This window comes from Mirounga angustirostris, unplaced genomic scaffold (assembly GCF_029215605.1).
Source record: "Mirounga angustirostris isolate CCGP_5_RB_7025 unplaced genomic scaffold, mMirAng1.0.hap1 SCAF_3, whole genome shotgun sequence".
Taxonomy (NCBI): domain Eukaryota; kingdom Metazoa; phylum Chordata; class Mammalia; order Carnivora; family Phocidae; genus Mirounga; species Mirounga angustirostris.
This window is the reverse complement of record NW_026991711.1, coordinates 60,363,365-60,386,043: the sequence shown is the minus strand read 5'-3', so window position 1 is coordinate 60,386,043 and position 22,679 is coordinate 60,363,365. Positions and strand designations below refer to the sequence as shown.

Below are 22,679 nucleotides of genomic sequence, written 5' to 3'. Positions count from 1 at the left end.
AAGCTATTCATGTTTCCCTTTTTGCTTTGGCTCCTGGGAAATTCATCCACAGCAGTTATGTTTTTCTTTATGGTTGGCACATTTATGGCCTCTTTTACCTTAGCCCTGATTTTCTACTTCTGCCTGCACTGTCTTAAGTCTTGGCGATTTCAGTTGTCCCAATACGTCGTAGAAATAAAATAATGAAATGCAGAGTCATAAATGGAAGAGAAATGCTTCCTTCTTGTTCATCTGGGTGGAGCAAGGGTGGCTGCTTGACCCTCCTGGGTACGGCAGCCACCAGGTGGCACCAAAGCTTTCCCACGGCCAGCTAGCGAGGTGACTTGGCCTGAAAGTATTGCTGTTCATTAGGCCCTTTTTTGGACTGTGCCACAAACATGTGAAGTTGCTCCTGTCCGAGAGGCTCTGGGTTTTGTTCTAGAGATTGGGCAGGGCTGACCTAAGGGAGCCTGGCTGGCTTCTTTCAGATGTGCAACTTACAAGACCAATGTGTCACATGGGGTGGGTGCGAAGATTCTCAACCGGACCAGGCCGGTGGGGGACGTTCCCCATCCGTGGAAACACTTTTTCTATACCATCGTAGGCAACTGGAGGTGGGACCCTCATGACAAATAGAGAGTTTAGGGAGCATGTCGTAGGGGCACAGAGAAGGAGCCTCTTCAGCTTCACCAAATACTCTGGTGACGTTTGTCTTAAATAGATCCATTGATCCTAATTTTGGGCACATAATTGGATAATAGTGATCACATCTCTAAAATAGAAGTTGTTAAAAAGACCCAAGTGTGCCGACATTACCATTAATGTTTGCTTCCGTTATTCAAATTATGGGATTTAAAGACATTTTGTGTTTAGACTTCTGTTCCCAAAGATTAGAGAAAAGCCTTCAGGAAAAGTTGGAAGAGTGTGATTATATAAACTTTAAATTCAGGTTCTTTACCCCTCATGAAGCCATTTTTATAATGTAATGTCAATTTCTCATGTTATTTTCTCAAACCTCTGCTGTATCTGATCAATTGTATTTCCAGAGAATTAAAGAGCAACAGATTCCTATAAATCCTAAGAGACATTTATTTCAGACCAGGAACATGAAGCAATGTGGTGGTGGGGAAGAGGACTATTCGGCTCTTCCCACTGTTCTCCTGAAATGCAGACATGAGATCACTGACCATAACTGCTCATTGATACCATTCTGAGGGTTTGGGAGGGAGAAGCTCTCCAGTTTTATCTGCCCTTAAAAATCTCTTCCAGGAATTTTGAGTCTACTTAGGTGTTTCTTACCTGATGAATAGGAGAATTCATTCATCTACAGAAAGCCCAGGAGGAGGATAGATTTCTCCTGATTTACATGGGGCTGAAGAGATCAGCTAAGGATTCAAAGATCTTCCCAGTGAAAGTAAACATTTGGTCTCACCTGGGACAATGAGACCGTGCAGTCCAACTGACTTCCATGTGATTATTCCCCTGTCCTCGGGTCACAGGGCTCAAGGAACACCCAGTACTATAACCCATTTTGTACAACTACATATCAGCTCTCCCATCACAAAAGTATCTTTTGGTAGCTCACCATTCCAGCCCCGCGGGTGACCCAAGATGATTTCTGCAGGGCTTGGCAGTTCAGTTAGGAACTAAGAAACATTTGGTCTTAATAGTGGATCCTCGGTGGTCGTTAGGTGCCATGGTGGGACTGTGAGCAGTAATTTGGGGAGTCTTTTTAGAAAAGGCACAAGCGTGGGATGGGTTGGTGTAATAGACTAGGACACTTAGTAGCACCCCCACCCCCATCCTGGGCAATGCTGGGGGGAGGTCTGAGGTCAAGCAAATAAGAGACTGGGTTCCATTAAGTGACGACCAAAAAAAAAAATAGGGCTAAAATCTAGATTTCCTATACCTTAGAACCTAATCCAGGAGAGAAATAATTTGAGATAGCCTCATGTTTTTTTTAATTGAACAAATTTATTGAGCATTTACAGTATGCCAGCCTCTATTTTAACAGCAGTAATCCAAGAGTCCGGATCCCCCAGGGGGTGTCAGGAGCCTTCCTGGATGAGGAAAATGCTAGTGCGTGGCTGGAGCTGGGAGCTAGGCTTTTGTCAGTATGTGTCTGTGGCATTCTTCTGCACAGACGGCGGCCACTGCCGACCACAGCCTGGGAGGGAAGTGGGGTGGGGGGAAATGCCTGAATGTGGTCTGTGGTGAGTTTCCCTCCATTCTCCCCTCGTGTTATGGGGGCATCTTGCATTTCCTGCCTTTGAATGGTGTCGCTGACATCCTTTGGGGTCCCTCAGTTTGGTAGACTGGACTGTGCTGGGGGGGGTTACTAAGAAGGGGTGGGACCGGAGAACATCAGCGTTGGGCTCCAAAGCAATCCTAGGGGTGCATGCAAGTATATTAAACTAAACTAAGGGCATGGATGGGGTGAAGCCAGGAGGAGCCATCACCCGACAGGTGGTCCACTTGTTTATGCCTCACTGACCTTTGCTACTCATGAGCTTGCGTCAACACCTCTGAGTTATTTTACTCCTTCCTAACATTAACCTGTTGTTTTTCATCCTCCGCGGCCATGAGTCACATTTCTGGATAGGAGGTGGACGGCTAGTGGCTTTCTAGGAACCATCTCTGCAGAAAGAGGTCCCTCAGGACTCAGAGGGCTGCAGATTTTCTTTATTGCTGACTGTGCCCAAGGTCTTAAATCAACCTCCATCTAGCACAAGGGTTAGGCCTGTTCTTGTAAATAAAGTTTTATTGGAACTCGGCCTCTCCCGTTCCCATACACATCTTCCCTGGCTGTTTCCACGCTCTGATGAGAGTGGAGTAGTCCCAACGGAAACCAGATGGCTGGCAAAACCTACCGTATTTATTATCTAGCCTTTTTTAGAAAATGTTTTCTCCCTCCTGGCCTAGAACTATAAGAGACCATGTCTTTATCAACATGGAGAATATTATCATTTGGATGTTCGGGACAGGATTTAAGGTTCTCATTACAGGGATGGCAAACGCTCCACGGCTGCTTGGGAAAGGACCCTGAGGCTGTGTCCAGACTGGTGTCGGCGCTTTCAGAGACGGGAAAGCTGGGCCAGGAGTCCTGGAGGCAAGGAGCACCAGACTAGGAAATGAGCAAGGCCAGTAAGTCCATGCTCCTCTTTCCCAAAGGTAGGTGGGTAGCCAGGCACGGCTCGGCATCGCCCCCCACGCCAGCGCTTGGCACTGCTGAGGTTGGAATTGTAAACATACCCTCACTGAGTGGGGGAGAGGTGCTGTTTAAATCTCATTCATGCTTCCAAAGAAGCAGACACCGGGCAGAAAAGGTTAAGGTTGGGCTAGAGCTCCAGCTTTAATTAAGGCTTCTAGGCACTCGTGGAAGCCTGGCGATGAAACAGTGTTTGTCCAGGACAGTTTCATATAAAGCTTCCCATTTGGAGAAGATGGGGGCATTTATTACTCTGTGCCATCGAAGTGCCACTTACAAAGCTTACAAATTATTTAAAAATGGGAATATCAGGGTGACAATGCATGTTTACTGGAGAAAGTAGTATAAAGTGTGGCTCCTGTCATTTATATAGATACATATATACATAGCCCTTAGACGGTGGTTTTTATAAAATGGAAGAACCTTAAGACTAGCTACCTCTATGACCAATATCCTATTATTCTGTAACTCCAATGAGCGGTTCTTCAGTGATCCAAATAAATCCCGGGAGTGGAGTGGTCTTCTGTAGACTCCACTTGTTACAGTGAGGTGTTGTTGAAAAGTGGATGCAAATCTGGTTTTTGGAACTCAGATCATATTTTGATTCCACCAAGAGTCTGTTATTCAAGATAAGTCCTTATAAAGTATCTTAGCTACGTTTGCATAAATCCAGATTTTCAGATGTGCATGGCATCACAGCGAGGCATTACTGTAGTCTGATATATGTTTACTGTTTTATCAAGTGGACTTTTTTTCACTCTAAGCACTACCTGGAAATTTTTGGGCCACTGTTGCCTGGTAATGCAAATATGTATGCAGAATCCAGTAAGCCATGTACATTACATTATTGTGCACTAATCTCTCCTACAGGTCACTTAGTATCTTTCCCACATTCAACATTTTGGCTTTAATTGTTTTTCCTTCACAGCACGAAAAATTGCCAAATCAGCTCTGGCTGACTAGGTTTTCTTTTCATTTCAAATAATTATATGAGGCATTTAAATCGTATTAAGTGCACTAAACCATATCTCAAAAGGAATTGGGTATTCAAAAAAAATTTTACAACTTAAGCTGGAGAATTTATTTGCATAAAAATGCAAGTATTTTTCCAGCAAGTCTCTAAAATATGCCACCTCTCAGGTAAGAACGGGTAGTGTGGCAAATGTGCTAACAAACCCATGAGACAGACAGATTCCCGACAGACCTGGGGGAGCGGGCTGAGAGCATGCACGGGTGGTGTTCAGACCCCAGAGGGGCAGTAGGACCTGAGCCTGTGTGTCTGGAATGCCAGAGTAGAGGGTATTCAGATGTAGAATTCCTCCATGTCATTGTCCACAGGACCGGCCAGCACTGGGGGTGGCGGGGCGTCTCTGCCCGCGGTCTGCTCAGCGCTGGGAGCATCCCAGGGAGGCTCTGGGGAGGACCCTGTGAGTGAGGAGGTGCCAGCAGCAGCTGTGGCTGAGGAGCTGGAAGGCCCTTTGGTGAAGAAAGGGAGGGAAGCCCAGGCGGTCTCTGTGGTCACCCCACTCCCAGTGGGCAGCAGTCCTTCTCTGAAACCCTTGGGCTTTGCCCAGTGGCTGCTGCATCTTTCAGGGGGGAGGGTTGCCTCCACGCTGCTGCAGAACCTACTGGGCGCCGAATAGGCAGAGACCACAGAGAGGTCCGAGGAGGACAGCCGGAGGCCCGTGTCCACGTCGGTCTCCTGGGTCCCCTCCAAGTCATCGATGGAGAGGAGGTGGCTGTGCCTCCCCTCCGAAGCCCTGTGCCCTGGGGCATCTGTGCTTGAAAACCACTGTGGTAGAGCTGAGGATCCCGGGGAGGGGTCTCCTGTGGGCAAACAAAACAAGGACTTGCTTCTCTGGAAGGACCAGGGGAGGCTGGGAGGGCTGCTGGCTCGTCTGGCAGATTCCTGCTGGTGCCCAGTCGGCTGGCCTGTCTGGCCGGGCCCTGGATGTGTGCTGTCCAGTAGGGGCTGCTGGCTGCCTCCAAGCATCCAGCTCGGTGCGGTGGTGCTCGGGGAAGGCATGGAAGGAGGTTTGTGCTCTGACGAGTGGTGGCTTCTGCCGGCCTTCGGGAACCTCTTGTGCACTCTTTGCGCCTGTAGGGAGGAGGGCACATCGCATTAGTGTAGGGCTGGGGTCATCTGGGGAGGAGGATGTTAAGTACATCCAGAAACACAGTCACCAATAACTCGAAACTTCCAGCAGGGTTGTGGCCATAAAACATTACCAGACATCTCATTCTCCAAACTCGAAAGCAAAGACAGAGGTAGCAGAGCTTGGGGGAGTGTGGATCAGACTTCTCAGCCTGAGGAGACCTCTCTGAACCTAGAAGGAGATGCAGCCCCTGGTCGCCATAGGGACTACTACTATTTCTAGGACACAGGGAGGGGTGCTTGCTCCATGGATTCGCCACAAGAATGAGGGCCTGGCTGAGCATGACAAGGGAGATAAAGATTACCAGTAAACACAAAAAGAACACTTGAACGGTGTGTTTCTTTCCAACCAAAGCACCACTGTTTGAATGTAACTGATGGGAAGATGGCGGTGGGGTATCAGTCTCAGATCAGATCAAAATGGGACTTGATTCCAGTATTTGTGTGATTGCCAGGATATATCCTAGGGGTGCGGTGGCCCATGGCTCAGGGCGGTAAATCTTTGATGAGTGAGGGGCTATCAGGAAATGAGCATTTACTTACTTGCTATCTGGAACCAGACTCCTCCATACATGCTGCCCTGCAGGGACTGGACAGGAAGGGGGGCTGCTGCCTACTGCCGGACCCCACGGATGCCCCATAGGGCTCAGATAAGCAGTCTTTCCCTCTAACGCCTCACCCTGTTCTGCTATTTCCCCGCCCCCCGCCCCTGTGGTGCATCAGGAGCCTGCTTCTGTTATATGGAACTGGGGACCCCTATACAATGCACTGTCCCACCTGGGGCTGCTCTGAGTCTCCCTCTGGTCTAGCTCAGTGCCCAGGCCTTGAAGCCAACCTTACTATGCAAAGTTTCCATTAAATAATGGATTTGGGGACCGTGGATCTGGCTCTATTTAGTATAGGATCATCCAATTTATGAATCCTTGAAATAAGGGTTCTGAGTGTGGTTTACTATCAGGGATCTTTCCTGGCACCCAACAGGCCCTTCCCTATAAAACAGACACCCTTGCTTCCCTATAAACGGGACCCCGGTTTTCCCACAGCCACTTGGGAGACCTAGATGAATGTAAGATACATTTATTGTGTATCTATTACAGGTGAAGGAGGGGAAACTACAATGAGACTCAGTCTTGGACCACATGAAGCTTACATTTCATTGAAAGGATAGGGGATAGAAAGAAATTGCTCAGACAAGAGCCTGATGACAGGCACAGCAACAGGGCTGTGAAGGAGAGACCACGCATGCCTGCCCAGTGGGAGCAGAGGCGTCTCCAGTGGAGGTGGCCCTACAGGCGAGCCTTTGAGATGGGCAGCTGTCCTCCCGCTGGATGACATGGGTGGAGAGGAGGCTGTGCTGGAGAGAGGCCAACCCAAACAGAGGCTGACTGCTGGCAGGTAGGCAAAGAACATGCGGGAGGTGGGGGTGGGGGTAGTGAGCAGTTGGCTTGATTAGAGTCGAGGTGCATGCATGAAGAAAAGCACTGATGAAGTTGCCATTGGGAATGGAGTCTAGTGCTGTTCTGGCCAAGGAGACCCTGACTAGGTAAGAAATCTGCACACTCACCCTTATGTTGGAGTCTTAATTCTGTTTTTTATGTATGACCATTCCTTTCATTGATTTCTAGGGTTTTTGCCTAATTGCAGATCTCTCCTAATCTTATGAACAGTCTGACTGATTCATCCTTTCAACCAACACTAACTGAGGGTCTTTTTGGCAGAACTTCTCCACGGGTGTGTTTAAATTTTGAATGGGTTATTAAAGATAGTGATCTCTTTTACCAGCAGCCTCTTGCACCACAAAAATACTCTATCATTTTCTAAGTGCTCTTTGATGTGAAGAAGGTCTGGAAGGCCAGGCACAGATAATTTTGAATAAGACATAATCTTAGCCCCTAACAATGAACAATACAGTGTTCAAGTGTAATAAAGTGAGCCGTGATGAGAAAGTGAGTGGCAATATATGGGCCATGTTAGGGCACAAAGGAGGGAGAGGTTGATTTTGCAGAGAGGTGAGGCAGCATGGGGAGAGGGTAGAAAAAGCCTGCCTTGGGCAGTCATACTTGGACAAAATCTTGGAGGTGCAAGAGGTGTTTGCCAACTGGAGGGCAACAGGTTGGCATGGCAGCACACTTAGGCACATAAGCAGCCTGATCAGAGGCTGGAGGCATGAACCAAAGCAGGAGGTGAGCCCTGAGAGATGAGAGGAGTCTCGTCAGGGCAGGGCCCAAATGACGTGTCCATATAAGGGGACATCTTTGGAGCCTTATTCGAGGAGCATGCTCTTGGTGAGCATTTTTGCATTCTGAATCTGCCTGAAAAAGGAAGCCTCTGTGAGTAATGCTTCATGAGAAGCAAAAGGCCAAGGATGCCATGAAAGAAACCGCTAGGGGTCATCTAAATCTTCCCACTCTCAGGGGTAGAGTGGTGTTAAATTTGACTTAAAACCAGGAACGACTGGCAGAGGATGAACACTTGGTGGTTTCACAGAGATGTTCATCACTGTGCTTGTTTAACGGAAACCTACCTGTGCTCTCTTATTTTGACTCCATCATGAAGGCAGGAGTTCAGATAAACCCTAAATTATGCTGCTTTGAATAGAGGGGGCACCCGGGGTTGGTCACCAGAGGGGGGCCAGGTGCACCATGGAAGTGCCAGGTGGGCAGGTGGGGATCCAGCTGGACCAGCGCTGGCTGGTGGTAATGGCAGGGTCTGGGGGCAGGGAGTTGCAGGAGGGTGGCCACGAGCCTCCACCACCCCCCGCCCCAGCTCCCACGTTGAGTGCATGGGGGATGTGTTTGCAGCAGATCTGGTAGTATTCTCCAGCTCTGCACAGAGAAGTCAGCTTCAAAAAGCAGGGTCTGGTCTGTCTTAAAGACAACTCGTGTAGACAATGGATGGAGCTTCTTTCTGTACCCTTCTGCTGGCGGTGGCTCTGTTTCAGGCCTCTCTTGTCTGCTTGTCTAACTTGACCAGCAACATTGCAGGCTGAGAATGAATCATTGTAGATGTTTCAGGAAACTCTTACCCAGGTGACCTTTTACCAGAGTAAAACATCACCCTATGGGCCCTCCTTCCATGGAAGCCTTTCTCCTTCTGTGACAGCAGGCCATGTACCTTGGGGTCACCTTCCTTTCTCTTTGTAGCAGTGCAGGCTTGCTGACTCACTGGAAGCCAGTGGTTCCCCCCTTTGCTATTTATGGAACAGAACAGCATTAGATAAATGAATCTGCTTAAGGCAACTAGCCAGGAAGATCTGATTATGGCTCTGAAATCACCAAAACAGTGAAATGTGGTGATGATTCCCAGAAGCTTCTCCTGCAACTTTGAGCATAGGCAGTTTGCAGTTAGGGAAGTAAAGTCTGAGCTGGAGCATCTTGTTCAATGATCTTGGTGTCAGTAGGCTCATTTGCTGGCACATGGGTAGAATCCCCAGTGAAGGAGACTCTGCCCTGACCCAGTAACCCTTGGGCAATGTCATACTGGAATTCTCTCTCATCCTCACAGCCCCCCTTTCTGAGAAGGGTCATTTCCTGTTGTGTCCTTGGCACAAACACCACCAGTGTGGCACTGTGTAATGAGACAGCAATAGAACTTTTAATCCAGGGACTAATAAAAAAATTAGGGGCAACTCAAGGAAATTGGGCAATGGGCTCACATGAGAAATCAGATTTTTGTTCTAAAGAAAAACACATCTTCTCATTTCACTGTCCTCTGGGAAGGTTTCATATAGCCTATGTTGTCTTTGAAATTATTTTTAAAATTTAAAATTGTTTAAAAACTATTACTTTTAAATTTTATTTTATTATGTTAGTCACCATATATCATTAGTTTTTGATGTAGTGATCCATGATTCATTGTTTTCATATAACATCCAGTGCTCCATGCAGTACGTGCCCTCCTTAATACCCACCACCGAGCTAACACATCCCCCCACCCCCCTCCCCTCTAAGACCTTCACTTTGTTTCTCAGAGTCCATAGTCTCTCATGGTTCATCTCTCCCTTTGATTTCCCCCCCCTTCATTTTTCCCTTTCTTCTCCTGATGTCCTCCATGCTATTCCTTATGTTCCACAAATAAGTGAAACCATATGATAATTGTCTTTCTCTGCTTGACTTATTTCACTTAGCATTATCTCCTCCAGTCCCATCCATGTTGATGTAGAAGTTGGGTATTCATCCTTTCTGATGGCTGAGTAATATTCCATTGTATATATGGACCACATCTTCTTTATCCATTCATCTGTTAAAGGGCATCTCGGCTCTTTCCACAGTTTGGCTATTGTGGACATTGCTGCTATGAATGTCGGGGTGCATAAAGCCCTTCTTTTCACTACATCTGTGCCTTTGGGGTAAATACCCAGGAGTGAGATTGCTGGGTCATAGGGTAGCTCTATTTTTAATTTTTTGAAGCACCCCCAGACTGGTTTCCAAAGTGGCTGTACCAACTTGCATTCCCACCAACAGTGTAAGAGGGTTCCCCTTTCTCCACAACTCTCCAACATTTGTTGTTTCTTGCCTTGTCAATTTTTGCCATTCTAACTGATATAAGGTGATATCTCAATGTGGTTTTGATTTGGATTTCCCTGATGACTAATGATGATGAACATTTTTTCACGTGTCTGTTAGCCATTTGTATGTCTGCTTTGGAGAAGTGTCTGTTCATGTCTTCTGCCCATTTTTTGACTTGATTATTTGTTTTTTGGGTGTTGAGTTTGAGAAGTTCTTTATAGATTTTGGATACCATCCCTTTTTCTGTAGTGTCATTTGCAAATATCTTCTCCCATGCTGTGGGTTGCCTCTTTGTTTTGTTGACTGTTTCCTTTGCTGTGCAGAAGCTTTTTATCTTGATGAAGTCCCAAAAGTTCATTTTTGCTTTTGTTTCACTAGCCTTTGGAGATGTATCTTGAAAGAAGTTGCTGTGGCTGATGTCAAAGAGGTTACTGCCTATGTTCTCCTCTAGGATTTTGATGGATTCCTGTCTCACATTGAGGTCTTTCATCCATTTTGAGTTTATCTTTGTGTATGGTGTTAGAGAATGGTCAAGTTTCATTCTTCTGCATGTGGCTGTCCAATTTTCCCAGCACCATTTATTGAAGAGACCGTCTTTTTTCCATTGCATATTTTTTCCTGCTTTGTCAAAGATTATTTGACCATAGAGTTGAGGGTCCATATCTGGGCTCTCTATTCTGTTCCATTGATCTATATGTCTTTTTGTGCCAGTACCATGCTGTCTTGGTGATCACAGCTTTGTAATATAGCTTGAAATTGGGCAACGTGATGCCCCCAGCTTTTTCTTTTTCAACATTTCCTTGGCGATTTGTGGTCTTTTTTGATTCCATACAAATTTTAGGATTGTTTGTTCCAGCACTTTGAAAAATATCATTGGAATTTTGATCGGGATGGCATTGAAGGTATAGATTGCTCTGGGTAGCATAGACATTTTAACAATGTTTATTCTTCCGATCCGTGAGCATGGAATGTTTTTCCATCTTTTTGTGTCTTCAATTTCTTTCATAAGTGTTCTGGAGTTCGTAGAGTATAGATCCTTTACCTCTTTGGTTAGGTTTATTCCGAGGTATCTTAGATGGTTTTTGGTGCTATTGTAAATGGAATCATTTCTCTAATTTCTCTTTCTACAGTTGCATTGTTAGTGTATAAGAAAGAAACTGATTTCTGTGCATTGATTTTGTATCCTGCCACATTACTGAATTGCTGGATGAGTTCTAGTAATTTGGGGGTGGAGTCTTTTGGGTTTTCCACTTAAAGTATCATGTCCTCTGCAAAACGAGAGAGTTTGACTTCTTCTTTGCCAATGTGAATATGTTTTATTTCTTTTTGTTGTCTGATTGCTGTTGCTAGGACTTCTAGTACTACATTGAACAGTAGTGGCGAGAGTGGACATCCTTGACGTGTTCCTAATCTTAAGGGAAAGGCTCTCAGCTTTTCCCCATTGAGGATGATATTCGCTGTGGGTTTTTCATAGATGGATTTTATGAACTTGAGGAATATTCCCTCTATCCCTATACTCTGAAGAGTTTTAATCAGGAAAGGATGCTGTATTTTGTCAAATGATTTTTCTGTATCAATTGAGAGGACCATATGGTTCTTCTCTCTCCTCTTATTAACGTGTTCTATTACAGTGATTGATTTGCGAATGTTGAACCTCCCTTGCAGCCCAGGCATAAATCCCACTTGGTTGTGGTGGATGATCCTTTTAATGTCTTGTTGGATCCTATTAGCTAGGATTTTGTTGAGGATTTTGGAAGCCATAATCATCAGGGATAGTGGTCTGAAAATCTCCTTTTTGATGGGGTCTTTGCCTGGTTTGGGAATTAAGGTAATGCTGGCCTCATAGAATGAGTCTGGAAGCTTTCCTTTTTCTATTTTTTAAAACAGCTTCAGGAGAATAGGTATTATTTCTTCTTTGAATGTTTGGTAGAATTCCCCAGGGAATCCATCAGGTCCTGGACTCTTGTTTTTTGGGAGGTTTTTGATCACTGCTTCAATCTCGTTACTGGTTATTGGCCTGTTCAGGTTGTCAATTTCTTCCTGTTTCAGTCTTGGGAGTTTATAGGTTTCCAGAAAGGCATCCATTTTATCCAGGTTGCTCAGCTTACTGGTATATAGTTGTTGATAATAATTTCTAATAATTGTTTCTATTTCCTTGGTGTTAGTCATGATCTCTCCCCTTTCATTCATAATTTTATTAATTTGGGTCCTTTTTCTTTTGGATAAGTCTGGCAAGTGGTTTATTGATCTTATTCTTTCAAAGAACCAGTTTCTAGTTTCATTGATCTGATCTACTGTGTTTCTGGTTTCTAATTCATTGATCTCTGCTCTAATCTTAATTATTTCTCTTCTAATGCGTGGCTTAGGCATCATTTGTTGCCTTTTCTCTAGTTCCTTAAAGTGTAGAGTTAGTTGGTGAATTCGGGATTTTTCTTTTCTTTTTTTTTTTTTTGAGTGAGGCTTAGATGGCTATGATGGTCCCTTAGGACCGCCTTTGCAGTATCCCATAGGTTTTGGACTGATGTGTTTTTGTTCTCATTGGTTTCCATGAATTGTTTAAGTTCTTCTTTGATTTCCTGGTTGACCCAAACATTCTTGAGCAGAGTGGTCTTTAGCTTCCAAGTGTTTGAATTTCTGCCAAATTTTTTCTTGTGATTGAGTTCCAGTTTTAAAGCATTATGGTCTGAGAATATGCAGGGCATAATCTCAATCTTTTGGTATCGGTTGAGACCTGATTTGTGACCCAGTATGTGGTCTATTCTGGAGAAAGTTCCATGTGCTCTTGAGAAGAATGAGTATTCTGTTGTTTTAGGGTAGAATGTTCTGTATATATCTATGAGGTCCATATGGTCCAGTGTGTCATTCAAAGCTCTTGTTTCTTTGTTGATTTTCTACTTAGATGATCTGTCCATTGCTGAGGGTGGAGTATTGAGGTCTCCTACAATTAACGTATTGTTATCAATATGACTATATTTTGGTTAACAGTTGGCTTATGTAGATGGCTGCTCCCATGTTGGGGGCATAGATATTTACAATTGTCTCTAACTACAGTCTTTAGTTTAAAATCTAATTTGTCTGATATAAGAATTGCTACCCCAGCTTTCTTTTGAGGTCTGTTGGCATGGAATATGGATCTCCATCCCTTCACTTTCAGTCTGGATGTGTCTTTAGGTTCAAAATGAGTCTCTTGTTGATGGCATATGGATGGGTTCTGTCTTTTTTATCTAATCTGCAACCCTGTGCCATTTTATGGGAGCATTTAGGCCGTTCACGTTGAGAGTGATTATTGAAAGATATGAATTAATTGTCATCATGTTGCCTGTGAAGACGTTGTTTTTATAGATTGTCCTGTAAATTTCTTTTCTATATCACTCTTGGGATCTTTCTCCTTTTATAGAACCCCCCCCCCCCCTTAATATTTCTTGCAGGGCTGGCTTAGTGGTCACATATTCTTTCAGTTTCTGTGGGTCTTGGAAGCTCTGCATCTATCCAGCCATTCTAAATGACAGCCTTGCTGGATAAAGTATTCTTGGCTGCATGTTCTTCTAATTTAGTACCCTGAATATGTCTTGCCAGGCCTTTCTGGCTTGCCAGGTCTCTCTGGATAGGTCTGACGTTATTCTGATGTTCCTCCCTCTGTATGTAAGGAATCTCTTCCCCCCTAACTGCCCTTAAGATGGTTTCCTTGGTTCTAAGATTTGCGAGTTTTACTATTACATGCCGGGTGTTGGCCTGTTTTCCTTGATCTTGGGAGGGGTCCTCTCTGCCTCTAGGACATGCAAGTTTGTTTCAATCCCCAGATTAGGGAAGTTCTCAGCTACGATTTGCTCAAATACATTTTCTAGTCCTCTCTCTCTCTCCATCCCCTTAGGGATTCCAATAATTCTGACATTGGAATGTTCCATGGTGTCACTTATTTCTCTGATTCTATTTTCATGGCTTCTGAGTTGTTTTTCTCTGGCCTCCTCTTTTCCCTTTTTATCTACTAATTGGTTTTGTAGGGTCACTAATTCGTTCTTCTTCCTCGCTTACCCTAGCTGTTAGATTATCTAGATTAGATTGGATCTCATTGATAGCATTTTTAAGGTCTGCCAATTCAGCTTTCGTTTCTGCCCTTAGAGACTCTATGTTGCCATTAATCGATTTCTCCATTCTAGCTATTGTCTTCACAACTGCTAGCCTGAATTCCATCTCTGACATCTTGGTTATATCTGAAGCCATTTGTAAATCTGTGGCATAAGTCATAGTCTCTGAGTCTTTCCTATTTTGGAGGTTCCTCCTCCTAGTCATTCTGTTGAGGGGTGGTTGAGGGAATGTATAGAGTCCAAATTATTGGCCACAACCCAAGCTAGATGCACCTGTTTTCCAGGGACCTTAGGGCTGCTGGCCTCTTGTTTTCCCAGCCTGTCTTCTGGGGGAGGGGCCTGCCACACTGTTACTCAGGCAACACTGTTTGGGCAGAGTTGCCCTGCCCCCTGTGGTGGGGGATGGGCTCAGTGAAAACTGGTTTTGGGGGGCTTTTGTTCTCTGGCGGGTTTCTGCGTCTCTTCCGAGAGTCAGAGCAGAAGAGACAATTTCCAACCCTCTGCCTCAGAGCAGAGAGATCGCAGTCTGTTCTTCAGTGAGCTCTCCAGACCACACATCTCTGTTTCTGTCCATGCTGCTATAAACTGCAGCATCCTGGGTTATTCGCCCCTCCTCAGCGCTCCCAGTCCTTGCCGCCAGGTTGGGGCACGTCTCTGGCCTTTGTGCTTCTAAAACCACCAGCCCCTCCAGTTTGTAGGCATGGCCCCACTACCCCGGTTTCCATTTGGGGGCTGCCCTAAAGCCCTTTGCCTGTCGCTACCAGTCTTCCGAGTCTGTGTCCTGTCCCCAGTGCGGGAGGCTATTGCTCACCAGCGATGTAGGATCCCCATGGCCAGGCTCCCTCCCACTTCCATTTATCCTCAGGTATCTGCCCACGGAATCACGGCTCCCTGCTTCATACCTCAAAACCAACCAAACGCCTGTAATAGTCTGTTTGTAGAGATCCAGATCTATCTTCTTACATCTCAGGCTGATTTTTATGGGTGTTCAGAGTAGTCTGGTAGATATCCAGCTCAATTCTGGGGACCGGTTGGAATAGGTCCCCTACTCCTCCACCATCTTTTCCCCCCAGGAGACCAAAAATTATTTTTAAAGATTTTATTAGCATGGCGGGGGGGTGGGGGCAGGAAAAGGGAGAAGCAGGCTCCCTGCTGAGCAGGGGGCCCAACTCAGGGCTCAATCCCAGGATGCTGAGATCATGACCTGAGCCAAAGGCAGACAGTTAACTGACTGAGCTACCCAGGCACTCCTAAAAATTATTTTAAATAAAAATGTTAAAATAATTCTTATTGAAATATAGTTGATATATAAAAAAGTAGAATAATAATGTACTAATATTATATATTGTGAAATGATCACCATAATAAACCTAGTTAATCAACAGTGCTCAACGTGGGAGCTGGGCGGGGGGTGGTGGAGGCTCGTGGCCACCCTCCTGCAACTCCCTGCCCCCAGACCCTGTCATTACCATCAGCCAGCACTGGTCCAGCTGGAACCCCACCTGCCCACCTGGCACTTCCATGGTGCACCTGGCTCCCCCTCTGGTGACCAACCCCGGGTGCCCCCTCTATTCAAAGCAGCATAATTTAGGGTTTATCTGAACTCCTGCCTTCATGATGGAGTCAAAATAAGAGCACAGGTAGGTTTCCGTTAAACAAGCACAGTGGTGAAAATCTCTGTGAAACCACCAAGTGTTCATCCTCTGCCAGTCATTCCTGGTTTTAAGCTAAAAATTTTTTTTTTTCTTGTAATGCGAACTCTTAATCTGCTCTCTTAGCAGCTTTCAATATACAACCTGGTATTGCTAACCAGTCATTAAGCTGTGTCACAGCCCCAGGGCTTATTTATTTTATAATTGAAAGTACACCTTTTGAACAGCTTCACTCCCCATCCCTCAACTCTGGCAACCACCAATCTGTTCTTTGTATCTGTGAGTTTATTTTAATTCCACATCTAAGTAAGATCATATGGTACCTTTCTCTGACTTGTTTTGCTTAGCATACTGCCTTTGAAGTCTATCTATGTTGTTGCAAATGGTGGGATTTCCTTTTTTATGGCTGAAAAAAAATTTTTTCTTTATACATTCATCCACTGATGGGCACACAGGTGGCTTCCATATCTTGGCTATTGTAAATAATGCTGCAATATACATGGGGGGTGCACATATCTTTTTGGGTTAGTGTTTTCATTTTCTTTGGATGAATACTCAGAAGTAGACTTGCTGGATCGTATGGGAATTCTATTTTTAGTTTTTGAGGAACCTTCATTGTGTTCTCCACAGTGGCTATAGCAATTTCCATACCCGCTACCAGCCTTTACTCCACATCCTTGACAGCATGGTATTTCTTGTCTGTTTGATACTAGCTGCTCTGAAGGGTGTGAGGTGGTATAACATCTGTAGTTTAGATTTGCATTTCCCTGATGATTAGTGATGTTGGGCACCCTTTTATGTACCTGCTGGACATGTGAAGGTCTTCTACAGAAAAATCTCTCCAGATTTCCTGCCCATTTTTTAATCACGTTTTTTGTTATTGAGTTATGTGAATTCTTTATATATTTGGATATTAACCCCTTACCAGATAAATATTTGCAAATATTTTCTCCCACTCAGGTTGCCTTTTCATTTTGTTGGTTTCTTTTGCTGTGCAGAAGCCTTCTAGTTTGATGCAGACCCACTATTTATTTTTGCTTTTGTTGCTTTTCCTTTTGCTGTCAAATTGAAAAAATCATCACCAAGGCCGATGTCACGCAGCTTACCTGTTTTCTTCTAGGGATTTCAACATTTCAGTTCTTATGTTCAAGTGTTTAATCCACTTTAAGTTCGTTTTTGTGTATGGTATAAAACAGTGGTCCAGTTTTATTCTTTTGTATGTGGCTATCCAGTTTTCCCAATACCATTTACTGAAGAAACTGTCCTTTCCACATTGTATATTCTTGGCTCCACTGTTGTAAATTAACCAACCATATATGTGTGAGTTTATTTATGGACTCTCTATTCTGTTCATGGGTCTGTGTATCTGTTTTTATGCCAACATCATTTTTATGGCTAGAGCTTTGTAATGTAGTTTGAAATCAAGAAGTGTGATGCCTCCAGCTTTGTTGTTCTTAATTAAGATTGCTTTGGCTATTCAGAATCTTCTGTGGTTGGATACCAATTTTAGGATTATTTGTTCTAGGTCTATAAAAAATACCATTGAGATGATAAGGATTCCATTGAATATGTAGATTGTTTTAGACTGTATGGACATTTTTATAATATTGATCCTTCCAATCCATCAGCATGGAATACCTTTCCATTATTTGTAACTTCTTGAGTTTCCTTCATCAGTGTCTTACAGTTTTCAATGTACAGGCCTTTCACCTTGGTTAAATTCATTCTTAGGTATTTTATTCTTTTGAGAAAATTATAAATGGGATTGTTTTCTTAATTTCTCTTATGGTTGTTAGTGTATAGAAATGCAACTAATTTTTATATATTGATATTACATCCTGCAACATTACTGAATTCATTTATTAGTTTTGACAGTTTTTTGTTTTAGTATAGGCTTAAGGATTTTCTCTATATAGTATCATGTCATCTGCCAATAGTGACAGTTTTACTTCTTCCTTTCCAATTTGGGTACCTTTTATTTCTCTTTCTTGTCTAATTGCTTTAAGACTTGCAATATTATGTTGAATAAAAGTGGCAAGGGTGGGAATCTTTGTCTTGTTTCTGGTCTTAGAGTAAAAGTTTTCTGCTTTTTCACAATTGGGTATGATGTTAGCTGTGGACCTGTTATATATGCCTTTATTATGTTGAGGTATGTTCCTTCTATACCCAAACTATCCAGAGTTTTAATTGTAAATGTTGAATTTTGTCAAATGATTTTTCTGCATCTATTTAGATGATCATACAATTTTTATCCTTCCTTTGATAATGTGTGTAACACTAATATACGGATGTTGAATCATCCTTGCATCCTGGAATAAATCCCACTTGATCATGGTATCATCCTTTTGAAATTCTCGGGACTTCTTGGATCTGCATGTCTGTTTCCTTCCCCAGGTTAGGAGTGTTTTCATCCATTATTTTGTCAAATAAGTTTTCTACTCCTTTCTCTCTCTCTCCTCCTTCTGGGGACCCTTATAATATGAATGTTAGTCTGCTTGGTGTTGTCCCATAGGTTCCTGAAGCTATATTCACTCTTGTTCTTTTTTCTTTTTGCTGGTCTAATTGGAGGAGTTCTGATGCCTTGTCTTGGAGTTTACTGATCCTTTCTTTTGCTTCATCCAGTCTGTTGTTGAACCCCTCCAGTGCATTTTTTCAGCTCAATTACTGTTTCTTCAGCTCTATGTGGTACTTATATTTTTTTTGTTGAAGTTCACTTTGTTCATCCATTTTCTCCTGAGTTTAGTGAGCATCTTTATCAGGTAAATCACTTACCTCTGTTTCATTAAGGTCTTTTTCCGAGATTTTATCTTGTTCTTTCAGTTTCTGCATTTTCTTTCATTCTCTGTGTTGGTTGCTATGCACAAGAGAAAACAGCCAAATCTCCCAGCCTGAAGGAGTAGGATCATGTGGGAGATGAAACTATTATTCAATCTTGCTCTAGCTCTTCATTGTATCTCAGAACTTTGTGTTTGTCCAAACAGTCTATTTTATTCCAAGTGGCTCCAGACCTGTGAGTGTCCCAAAGGGAGGATCTCAGTCAGCACCTAGATTCAGGCTGATTGAAAGCAAGAACCTCAGGCAGCAGAGTTTAAAATATGCAAATACCCCTCTTTCAGGGGAAGACTGGGAGACAGGTGTTGTCTGCTCCCTCTGCACTGAGCCCTGGGATGACAGCCAATTAAAACCCTTTCTTTGTTTGCTACCATCCCATTGAATTTGTGAACACAGGCCCTACTGGACACCTGGGCCACACTATCAAGGAATGTTTTGTCCGGTGGCAGTCAAAAAAGGTGGGACACCAAAAAAGCATATAAGCAGCTCCTGTCTTGCAATCTGGGGCTAGGAAAAGGAAAAGCGTGAAGATAGCATAAGGATGGTGCCCACCAGCCTTCCCAGTCTCTGGAGAGGATTATAGTCAGCCCTGACACAAGTGTTCAACTAAAAGCATGCCCCATAGGCCACAGCTATAAAGATACGTTAATAAGCGCTTTTATAGAGAGAGTGGGTATTTCAGTCTGCTGCCTCTTTGCTGGGCCCTGTGGTATAGCTGGTTAAGAATTCTTTTTCAGGGGCGCCTGGGTGGCTCAGTTGTTGGGTGTCTGCCTTCGGCTCAGGTCATGATCCCAGGGTCCTGGGATCGAGCCCCACATCGGGCTCTGTGCTCGGCGGGGGGCCTGCTTCTCCCTCTCCCACTCCCCCTGCCTGTGTTCCCTCTCTCGCTGTGTCTCTCTCAGTCAAATAAATAAATAAAAAAGAATTCTTTTTCAATTTGTGATAGTCCTGTGGAGCCTGCAAAACTTAAGGCCTGCTGGCCACCAGAGCCAAGCAGCCTCCCCTGGATGGCAGCTGCAAAAATAAGGCACAAGACAGATGCACAAACCTTTCTTGTAGATACTGGTGACCTGGAATGAGGCAGAGGGAAGAGCACAAAAATCGCACCCCCCTGCATCTGTTCTGTAAAGTATTTCAGTAGGTTCCTGGATGTGTGTGAAATTAGATGCCTGCCCCTCAGGTGAAGTTTTAAGATAGGCAAACAGCCCCCACCCCCGAAAAACTCGGTGCTTTTTAGTTCGCTGTCTCTATGCTGGGCCCTGAGGGTGGATAATTCTGGATAGCCCTTTAAGAACTATTTCTCAGGTCTTGATAGCCTTGTGGGGCTCTTGGACATGAGCCCCATGGGTTTTCAAAGCTAGATGTCTTGGGGACTTCTCTCTCAGGTACAGGCCTTAAACAGTTGCAGGACTACAAGAGGAGTTCAAACCCTTTACTCCCCAGGGAGAGATCCAAGTTGTGAGATCCCTCTTGATGGTGGGTTACTTTGCCAGGGCTGAGATTCATCGTGAGAATGTGTCTCAGCCTCTCCTACCGATTTTTTTAATTGAAGTAGAGTTGACACACAGTGTTACATTAGTTACAGGTGTACAACATAGTGATTCAACAGGTCTAAATGTTACGCTATGCTCACCACAAATGGAGCTACCATCTGTCACCATACAACACTATTACAACCACACTGACTTTATTCCCTATGCTGTACCTTTCATACACATGACTTACTCATTCCATAACAGGAAGCCTGTATCTCCCACTCCCTTTCCCTCTGGCAACCATCAATTTGTTCTATTAATGTGTCTGTTTCTGGTTTTTCTTCCTTTTATTTCACTTAGCATAACACCCCCTAGATCTATCTATGTTGTTGCAAATGAAAATATCTTATCCTTTCTTATGGCTAATATTCCATTGTATATATGTATGTATGTGTGTACACACACCTTTATCCATCCATCTCTCAATGGACACTTGGGTGGCTTCCATATCTTGGCTAATGCTACACTAAACATAGGGGTATGTTTGAATTTGTGTTTTTGTTTTCCTTGGCTAAATACCTAGTAGTGGAATTACTGGATCATATGGTATTTTTTTTTAAATTTTGAGGCACTCCCATACTGTTTTCCACAGTGTCTGTACCAATTTACATTCCCAACAACAGTACAGAAAGGGTTCATTTATTTTTTTGATACTAGCCATTTTGATAGGTGTTAATATCTCCTTGTAGTTTTGATTTACATTTTCCTGATGATGAGTGATGTTGAACATCTTTTCATGTGTCTATTGGCCATCTTTATGTTTTCTTTGGAGAAATGTCTATTCAGATCCTCTGCCCATTTTAAAATTAGAGTATTTGTAAGTTCTTTATGTATTTTGGATATTAATTCCTTATCAGATATATCGTTTGCAAATATCTTCTCTCCTTCAGTACGTTGCCTTTTCGTTTTGTTGATAGTTTCATTTGCTGTGCAAAAGTCTTTATTTTTTGGTGTAGTCCCAATAGTTTATTTTTGCTTTTGTTGCCCTTGCCTTAGGAGACATATCTAGAAAAATGTTGCTAAGGCCCATGTTCAAGAGATTACTATGTTTTCTTCCAGAAGTTTTATGGTTTCAGGTCTCACACAGGCTCCTTTTTAAAAAAAAAATATTTTTTAGAGTTGGGAGGAGAGAGAGAACACGAATGAGCTGGGGCAGAGGGAGAGGGAGAGAATCTCAAGCAGACTCCCTGCTGAGCATGGAGCTCAATATGTGGCTAATCTCATTACCCTGAGATCATGACCTGAGCCAAAATCAAGAGTCAGATGCTCAACCAAATGAACCACCCAGATGCCTCCTTACATTTAGCTTCATAATCCATTTTGAGTTTATTTTTGTGTATGGTCTAAAAAAGTGGTCCAGTTTCATTCTTTTACATGTAGCTGTCCAGTCTCCCTAGCACCATTTGTTGAAGAGACTGTCTTTCCCCTGTTGTATATTCTTGCCTTTCTTGTTGAGATTAATTGACCATATATGCATGGGCTTATTTCTGGGCTCTCTATTCTGTTCCACTGATCTATTTTTTGTTGCCAGTACCATCCTGTTTTGATCACTATAGCTTTGTAGTATATCTTGAAATCAAGGATTGTGAAAGTTTCAGCTTTGTTCTTTATCAAGATTGCTTTGGCTATTGAGGGTCTTTTGTGATTGCATACAAATTTTAGGATCATTTCTTCTGGTTCTGTGAAAAATGCTATTGGTATTGATTGCACTGAATCTGTAGATATGTAGACATTTTAACAACATTGTTCCAATCCAGCAGCATGGAATGTCTTTCCATTTGTTCATGTCATCTTCAACTTCTTTCAGTGTGTTATAGTTTTTAAAATATAGGACTTTCACCTCCTTGGGTAAGTTTATTCCTAGGTATTCTTTTTTTGGTGAAGTTATAAATAAAATTTTTTTTTATTATTATGTTCAGTTAGCCACTGTATAGTACATCATTAGTTTTTGATGTAGTGTTCAAGGATTCATTAGTTATGTATAACACCCAGTGCTCATCACAACATGTGCCCTCCTCAATACCCATCACCCTGTTACCCCCTCCCCCCACCCCTTTCCTCTCTGAAACCGTTTTTTTCCCGTGGTCCATAGTCTCTCATGGTTCATCTCCCTCTCTGATTTCTCCCCCTTCAGATTTCCCTCCCTTCCCCTATGGTTCTCTGTGCTATTGCCTATGTTCCACATAGGAGTGAAACCATATGATAATTGTCTTTCTCTGCTTGACTTACTTCACTTAGCATAATCCTCTCCAGTTCCATCCACGGCTATGCAAATAGTGGATATTCATCCTTTCTGATGGCTGAATAATATTCCCTTTATATATGTACCACATCTTCTTTATCCATTCATCTGTTAAAGGGCATCTCGGCTCCTTCCACAGTTTGGCTATTGTGGACATTGCTGCTATGAACATTGGAGTGCATGTGCCCCTTATTTTCACTACATCTGTATACCAAGTAGTGCAATTGCTGGGTCATAGGGTAGTTCTATTTTTAACATCTTGAGGAACCTCCATACTGTTTTCCAGAGTGGCTGTACCAGCCTGCATTCCCACCAACAGTGTAAGAGGGTTCCCCTTTCTCCACATCCTCGCCAACATCTGTTGTTTCCTGTTTTGTTAATTTTTGCCATTCTAACTGGTGTAAGGTGGTATCTCATTGTGGTTTTGATTTGTATTTCCCTGATGGCTAGTGATGTTGAACACTTTTTTCATGTGTCTGTTAG

At 43.5% G+C, this 22,679-nt stretch overlaps 1 protein-coding gene across 2 annotated transcripts in view; it reads right to left on the bottom strand.

The window, feature by feature from the left end:
• Nucleotides 1-1,885: 1,885 nt before the first annotated feature.
• The window catches only part of FAM124A (family with sequence similarity 124 member A), a 116,843-nt gene continuing 96,049 nt past the window's right edge, over nt 1,886-22,679 (bottom strand). For both annotated transcript variants that reach the window (XM_064586137.1, XM_045869386.3), the window contains one exon: nt 1,886-5,285. In XM_064586137.1, the coding sequence (XP_064442207.1) occupies nt 4,491-5,285 (795 nt within the window). In that variant the 3' untranslated portion in view covers nt 1,886-4,490. The remainder of the gene's footprint in view (nt 5,286-22,679) is intronic.